Source organism: Oncorhynchus kisutch, unplaced genomic scaffold (assembly GCF_002021735.2).
Source record: "Oncorhynchus kisutch isolate 150728-3 unplaced genomic scaffold, Okis_V2 scaffold993, whole genome shotgun sequence".
Lineage (NCBI taxonomy): Eukaryota > Metazoa > Chordata > Actinopteri > Salmoniformes > Salmonidae > Oncorhynchus > Oncorhynchus kisutch.
The window spans coordinates 99645-108230 of NW_022262938.1; the positions used below are offsets into that span (position 1 = coordinate 99645).

Genomic DNA, 8586 nt, shown 5'->3' on the forward strand with positions numbered 1-8586 from the left:
GGGGTTTCATCTGTGTACTTCGTTCTTCTGGAATGTGTTCATTTGGCAACAAACGTTCCAATGCGTTCTCTCTTCCTCTTAGATCTAAGAGGAAATAGTCTCCCAATGTATTTAACATTTGAAACCTTTATTTGTCTTCACAGCAACGTGGACCCGCCCATCTGGTACGACACGGACGTACGTCTCTTTGAGATCCAGAAGATGTAGATAACAGGAAAGAGATGTTGACTGAAGATGGGACTACTTCCTGTCTTGTTCCTGCCCCTTCCTCCTACTGGCACTCTCTCCCTTGAACCTCACCTACCTTCAACTTGCCTCATCATCATCATGCTTGCCCCTCACACCTTCTCTTTGACTTTCCCCCAGTTGTGCAAACGTAATGTGGACAATATTGAGAAAGGGGGGGATAGCTAGCATCTACTCCAAAAGCAGGAGGTTGAGTTGTACAGGGTTCGAATTACAGGGGGGCTAAGAGGGGCTGGGCACCCCTTTTACAAATCAGGACCCCATATCAGAATTGAAATATCTATGTGAAGCCATACCAGAAGTGTCAAAGACATAAACAATGGGCACCCACAAGGGTCAATGTGTAATTCAAACCCCTAGACATGGATGAGGATAGGACTATTATCTACACTGTGTAAGTACACCCTGAAACCTCAAGACTACAGAATGTCTGTCAAAGCACTGAGACATTAGTGTTAGCAAGCAAACTCTTTCCATCTCCCTTCCTAATCATGGACTCCATGTTAAAGCTCTGTGTGAAAATCAGCTTTGATGGACAGAGTATGGAGAGAGTGATGGAGAGAGTGATGGAGAGAGTGATGGAGAGAGTATGGAGAGTATGGAGAGAGTGATGGAGAGAGTATGGAGAGAGTATGGAGAGAGTGATGGAGAGAGTATGTAGAGAGTATGGAGAGAGTGATGGAGAGAGTGATGGAGAGAGTATGGAGAGAGTATGGAGAGAGTGATGGAGAGAGTATGGAGAGAGTGATGGAGAGAGTATGGAGAGAGTGATGGAGAGAGTATGGAGAGAGTGATGGAGAGAGTGATGGAGAGAGTATGGAGAGAGTATGGAGAGAGTGATGGAGAGTATGGAGAGAGTGATGGAGAGAGTATGGAGAGAGTGATGGAGAGAGTATGGAGAGAGTGATGGAGAGAGTATGGAGAGAGTGATGGAGAGAGTAATGGAGAGAGTAATGGAGAGAGTGATGGAGAGAGTATGGAGAGAGTATGGAGAGAGTAATGGAGAGAGTAATGGAGAGAGTATGGAGAGAGTATGGAGAGAGTAATGGAGAGAGTAATGGAGAGAGTGATGAGAGAGTATGGAGAGAGTATGGAGAGAGTAATGGAGAGAGTGATGGAGAGAGTATGGAGAGAGTATGGAGAGAGTAATGGAGAGAGTGATGGAGAGAGTAATGGAGAGAGTGATGGAGAGAGTAATGGAGAGAGTATGGAGAGAGTAATGGAGAGAGTGATGAGAGAGTATGGAGAGAGTATGGAGAGAGTATGGAGAGAGTATGGAGAGAGTATGGAGAGAGTATGGAGAGAGTATGGAGAGAGTATGGAGAGAGTAATGGAGAGAGTGATGGAGAGAGTGATGGAGAGAGTATGGAGAGAGTAATGGAGAGAGTATGGAGAGAGTATGGAGAGAGTAATGGAGAGAGTATGGAGAGAGTATGGAGAGAGTATGGAGAGAGTATGGAGAGAGTATGGAGAGAGTATGGAGAGAGTGATGGAGAGAGTATGGAGAGAGTATGGAGAGAGTATGGAGAGAGTATGGAGAGAGTGATGGAGAGAGTATGGAGAGAGTATGGAGAGAGTATGGAGAGAGTATGGAGAGAGTGATGGAGAGAGTATGGAGAGAGTAATGGAGAGAGTGATGGAGAGAGTATGGAGAGAGTATGGAGAGAGTAATGGAGAGAGTGATGGAGAGAGTATGGAGAGAGTATGGAGAGAGTATGGAGAGAGTAATGGAGAGAGTGATGGAGAGAGTATGGAGAGAGTGATGGAGAGAGTAATGGAGAGAGTGATGGAGAGAGTATGGAGAGAGTATGGAGAGAGTAATGGAGAGAGTATGGAGAGAGTATGGAGAGAGTATGGAGAGAGTGATGGAGAGAGTATGGAGAGAGTATGGAGAGAGTATGGAGAGAGTATGGAGAGAGTATGGAGAGAGTATGGAGAGAGTATGGAGAGAGTGATGGAGAGAGTATGGAGAGAGTATGGAGAGAGTATGGAGAGAGTGATGGAGAGAGTGATGGAGAGAGTATGGAGAGAGTATGGAGAGAGTATGGAGAGAGTATGGAGAGAGTATGGAGAGAGTGATGGAGAGAGTGATGGAGAGAGTATGGAGAGAGTATGGAGAGAGTATGGAGAGAGTATGGAGAGAGTATGGAGAGAGTATGGAGAGAGTATGGAGAGAGTATGGAGAGAGTAATGGAGAGAGTGATGGAGAGAGTATGGAGAGAGTATGGAGAGAGTATGGAGAGAGTGATGGAGAGAGTGATGGAGAGAGTATGGAGAGAGTATGGAGAGAGTATGGAGAGAGTATGGAGAGAGTGATGGAGAGAGTATGGAGAGAGTATGGAGAGAGTGATGGAGAGAGTGATGGAGAGAGTATGGAGAGAGTATGGAGAGAGTATGGAGAGAGTATGGAGAGAGTATGGAGAGAGTGATGGAGAGAGTATGGAGAGAGTGATGAGAGAGTATGGAGAGAGTATGGAGAGAGTATGGAGAGAGTGATGGAGAGAGTGATGGAGAGAGTATGGAGAGAGTATGGAGAGAGTATGGAGAGAGTATGGAGAGAGTATGGAGAGAGTATGGAGAGAGTGATGAGAGAGTAATGGAGAGAGTATGGAGAGAGTGATGGAGAGAGTGATGGAGAGAGTATGGAGAGAGTATGGAGAGAGTATGGAGAGAGTATGGAGAGAGTATGGAGAGAGTGATGGAGAGAGTATGGAGAGAGTATGGAGAGAGTGATGGAGAGAGTATGGAGAGAGTGATGGAGAGAGTGATGGAGAGAGTGATGGAGAGAGTATGGAGAGAGTATGGAGAGAGTATGGAGAGAGTATGGAGAGGGTATGGAGAGAGTATGGAGAGAGTGATGGAGAGAGTGATGGAGAGAGTGATGGAGAGAGTATGGAGAGAGTATGGAGAGAGTATGGAGAGAGTGATGGAGAGAGTGATGGAGAGAGTATGGAGAGAGTATGGAGAGAGTATGGAGAGAGTATGGAGAGAGTATGGAGAGAGTATGGAGAGAGTATGGAGAGAGTATGGAGAGAGTGATGGAGAGAGTAATGGAGAGAGTATGGAGAGAGTATGGAGAGAGTATGGAGAGAGTATGGAGAGAGTATGGAGAGAGTATGGAGAGAGTATGGAGAGAGTATGGAGAGAGTAATGGAGAGAGTATGGAGAGAGTATGGGAGACATTGGTTACACTTTATTATGACTTTTATGAAGACATTATATAAACTTATACATGTTCAGAAATTATTATACATTTGTAGGAATTCCAATGCTTCTAAATACAGAAATGTTTACTGTTGCTTATTCATGAAATGTATTATAAAGTGTAAAAATTACGCTTTTAGTTAGCAGCCTAAAATATTATTGGATGGCATTGCTATTTGACACATTAAAGTGAGAACGTGTCATGTTGTGAAATTGCACTTCCTCCAATGAGACCTTACTGCTGTGGTCTTTGTAAAGTGGCAATGTGACAAGGGATTGTATCTCTTCAGGAACTTGAAAAGGACACTATTGTCTGTTCCAGACTGAAAGAAACAAATATCCAAACTGACTTTATGTTACTGTGTAAAAGTCTATATCTTACATGTACATTGTTATATTTGTCTGCATGTCATTCTGCAATCAGCATTGTCGACTGTAAATACTGTGTTTGATGTTTAAAGTAGAATTTTTTTCTTGAATTATACAGAATACTATATTATAAACTATTCATAAAGGAACCAGCAAAGCCTTTCAATTCTTTTATTTGTATTTATTAAGGATCCCATTAGTTCCTTCCAAGGCAGCAGTTACTCTTCCTGGGGTTTATTAAGGATCCCATTAGTTCCTTCCAAGGCAGCAGTTACTCTTCCTGGGGTTTATTAAGGATCCCATTAGTTCCTTCCAAGGCAGCAGTTACTCTTCCTGGGGTTTATTAAGGATCCCATTAGTTCCTTCCAAGGCAGCAGTTACTCTTCCTGGGGTTTATTAAGGATCCCATTAGTTCCTTCCAAGGCAGCAGTTACTCTTCCTGGGGTCTAGCAACATTAAGGCAGTTATATACAATTTAAAATATTGAATGACATTACATTTCATAACACTTTTCACCACATATTAAGTGTGTTCCCTCAGGTCTCTACTACCACATATTTACATTATAAAATCCATATGTACGTGTGTGTAGAGTGTATCTTACTATATGTAAGTGTGTGTCTGTACCTTTGTGTGTGTCTCTTCACAGTCCCCACTCTTCCATTAGGTGTATTTTTACCTGCATTTTAAATCTGATTCTACTGTTTGCATCAGTTACCGGATGTGGAATAGAGTTCCATGTAGCCATGGCTCTACATAAAACTGTGCCTCCCATAGTCTGTTCTGGACATGGGGACTGTGAAGCCTCTGGTGGCATGTTTTGTGGGGTATGCATGGGTGTCTGAGCTGTGTGCTAGTATATTAAACAGACAGCTCAGTGCATTCAGCATGTCAACTCTTCTTACAAAAACAATTAGTGATGAAGTCATTCTCTCCTCCACTTTGAGCCACCATGAGAGAATCACATGCATATTATTAATGTTAGCTCTTCCTGTACATTTAAGGGCCAGCCATGCTGCCCTGTTCTGAGACAATTGTAGTTTTCAGAGTAACCTCTTTGTGGCACCTGAACACATGACTGAACAGTAGTCCAGGTGTGACAAAACTAGCCTGTGGGAGCTGCCTTGTTGATAGTGTTGTTAAAAAGGCAGAGGAGCGCTTTATTATGGACAGACTTAGCCATTATTGTATCAACATGTTTTGACCACGACAGTTGGTCAACTTGCCTAATTTCCACATTATTTATTGCAAGATTTAGTTGAGGTTTAGGATTTAGGGAATGATTTGTCCCTAATACAATGCTTTTAGTTTTGAAAATATGTAGAACTTATTCCTTGCCACCCATTCTGAAACTAACTGCAGCTCTTTGTTAAGTGTTGCAGGGATTTCACCCACTGTAGTAGCTCATGTGTAGAGTGTTGAGTCATCCGCATACATAGACACACTGACTTTACTAAAAAGCTAGTGGTATGTCATTAGTAAAGATTGAAAAAAGTAAAGGGCCTAGACAACTGACCTGGGGAATTCCTGATTGTACCTGGATTATGTTGGAGAGGCTTCCATTAAAGAACACCCTCTGTGTTCTGTTTGACAAGTAACTCTTCATCCACAATATAGTTGTCACGGTCGTTGTATGGAGGAGACCAAGGCACAGCGTGGTAAGCATACATACTTCTTTAATAAAGAAAGAACACTGAACAAACTAACATAATAAACCTTGATGCAAATATGAGTAGTGCAGACAGGAAACTAAACATAGAATAAGAACCCACAAATACCCTATGGCAAATGGCTACCTAAATATGGTCCCCAATCAGAGACAACGATAGACAGCTACCTCTGATTGGGAACCAATTCAGGCCACCATATACCTAGACTTACAAAACCCCTTAGATATACAAAAACCCCTAGACAATACAAAAACTAACATACCCACCCTAGTAACACCCTGACCTGACCAAAATAATAAAGAAAACAAAGATAATTAAGTTCAGGGCGTGACAATAGTAGGGGGTGTAAAGCCATAACACATACGTTTTTCCAGCAGAAGACTATGATCAACATTGCCAAAAGCCACACTGAAGTCTAACAAAACAGCTCCCACAATCTTTGTATCTTCAATTTCTTTCCGCCAATCATCAGTCATTTGTGTAAGTGCCATGCTTGTTGAATGTCCTTCCCTTTAAGCGTGCTTCCCTAAAGTTTACTAAGGGTTGGTAAAAGGCTGATTAGTCGGCTATTTGAGCCAGGACAGGTGGCTTTATTATTCTTGGGTAGCAGAATAACTTTTGCTTCCCTCCTGGCCTGTGGGCACACACCTTCTAGTAGGCTTAGATTGAAGGAATGGCAAATAGGAGTGGCAATATCGTCTGCTTTTATTCTGTCATTTTCCATCCAAGTTGTCAGACCCCGGTGGCTTGTCATTGTTGATAGACATTACAATCATATTGCATTTGAAGGAACCATAAGATGTCATATACAATTTTCTGATATCGAAAGCCTGTCGCATGCTTCCCAGTCAACAACTCATGCACATTTCTAATTAAATTCTGTGACTTTTTTTATTGGTTTCATTTTGAGCACACACATTTCTTTTCTTGAGGCACGTCGAAATTCGGTAGCCGAAGTCTACGCCCCCTTCGTCGGTGATTGGTAAACAGTACTACTCCTAATAGGAGTAGGAATTATGGACGGGATTCATTCAATGAGACACAACTAGTTTAAAAAAAGATTGTATTACTTACTTCACCAAACATCTTCGTTTAGATGTACAGCTGCATGACTGAGACCTCCTCGGCAAAAAAATGTCAAAATGAATTACAGATTTCTGGATTTATCTTAGAATAATTCGGACTATTTTGAGGAAGTGTATACTGGCTATGATGTTGTTACGACATCTCAATAGTTTTTTTTATCCCTTTGTTTTTCAAGTTAAGTTCTTTAAAGGGAGTATGTGAGGAACAGATGTTTGCTTTGCCTAACCAAGGTCTGCTAGGAGCAGTGGTATGTCTTGTGGTATGTCTTTACACAGTACTTTTTTCTGCTTTTCATTATTTAGGCCATAGGTGGAAGTTGTTATCCCTGTGTATTCACATGAGGGAGCCAACTATAGGCCCTATTCAAATTCCATATAAGTTTCCTTACTCCCTTCCTTGGAGTAACCACTGATAAATAACATGACTGAACAGGTGAAAGTCTTGTGGGAATCAACCCAATGACCTCACCTTTAATAATGTCATGTAGATCATTCACAATTTTGCATAGCCTTATCGGTGTCTTGGGGAAATAAATTGTAGTGTCACAAAACATCACCTATATCAGCACAACTATACACATTTTGTCTGGTGCACATAGTTGAGAAAATAAACGAATGCAGGTCGTTTCAGGAGGATGTGATGTTCAGTCCTAGCCTGGTCCCAGATCTTGTTTGTGCTGTCTTGCCAACTTGGCAAGGCTGTGTGAATTGTCTATCTGCCACTAACTTTGTCATGACAACACAAACACTGTCAACTTGGCAAGACACAATCAGATCTGGGACAAGGTTAGTTGAGTTATGTTACACAAATACTGCTTCTCAATCTGCCGCATCTGCCGATTTCGCACTTCCGCATCTGCAGTGACCAGGGGGCAGACCATGAGACATCCTGAGACGGTCTTCAAACTAATATGACTACCCTATGGAAAGATGAGACATCCTGAGACGGTCTTCAAACTAATATGACCACTCTATGGAAAGATGAGACATCCTGAGACGGTCTTCAAACTAATATGACCACCCAAAGGGGAGTCTATATACATTGTGTGCAAAAGGCATGAGGAGGTAGGCGAATAATTACAATTTTGCAGATTAAAACTGGAGTGATAAATGATCAGATGGTCATGTACAGGTAGAGATATTGGTGTGCAAAAGAGCAGAAAAGTAAATAAATAAAAACAGTATGGGGATGAGGTAGGTAAAAATGGGTGGGCTATTTACCGATAGACTATGTACAGCTGCAGCGATCGGTTAGCTTCTAAGATAGCAGATGTTTGAAGTTGGTGAGGGAGATAAAATTCTCCAACAGCAGAGAACTGGAACGAAAGGCGGCCAAATGAGGTGTTGGCTTTAGGGATGATCAGTGAGATACACATGCTGGAGCGCGTGCTACGGATGGGTGTTGCCATCGTGACCAGTGAACTGAGATAAGGCGGAGCTTTACCTAGCATGGACTTGTAGATGACCTGGAGCCAGTGGGTCTGGCGACGAATATGTAGCGAGGGCCAGCCGACTAGAGCATACAAGTCGCAGTGGTGGGTGGTATAAGGTGCTTTAGTGACAAAACGGATGGCACTGTGATAAACTGCATCCAGTTTGCTGAGTAGAGTGTTGGAAGCAATTTTGTAGATGACATCGCCGAAGTCGAGGATCGGTAGGATAGTCAGTTTACTAGGGTAAGTTTGGCGACGTGAGTGAAGGAGGCTTTGTTGCGGAATAGAAAGCCGACTCTTGATTTGATTTTCGATTGGAGATGTTTGATATGAGTCTGGAAGGAGAGTTTACAGTCTAGCCAGACACCTAGGTACTTATAGATGTCCAAATATTCAAGGTCGGAACCATCCAGGGTGGTGATGCTGGTCAGGCATGCGGGTGCAGGCAGCGAACGGTTGAAAAGCATGCATTTGGTTTTACTAGCGTTTAAGAGCAATTGGAGGCCACGGAAGGAGTGTTGTATGGCATTGAAGCTCGTTGGAGGTTAGATAGCACAGTGTCCAAGGACGGGCCGGAAT

At 42.7% G+C, this 8586-nt stretch overlaps 1 protein-coding gene across 1 annotated transcript in view; it reads left to right on the forward strand.

The window, feature by feature from the left end:
- Positions 1–882, forward strand: part of LOC116364079 (protein HID1-like) — a 33582-nt gene extending 32700 nt beyond the window's left edge. Inside the window, exon 19 of the mRNA XM_031817329.1 lies at positions 144–882. Within this exon, the coding sequence (XP_031673189.1) occupies positions 144–207 (64 nt within the window). The 3' untranslated portion in view covers positions 208–882. The remainder of the gene's footprint in view (positions 1–143) is intronic.
- The last annotated feature ends 7704 nt before the right edge of the window (positions 883–8586 follow it).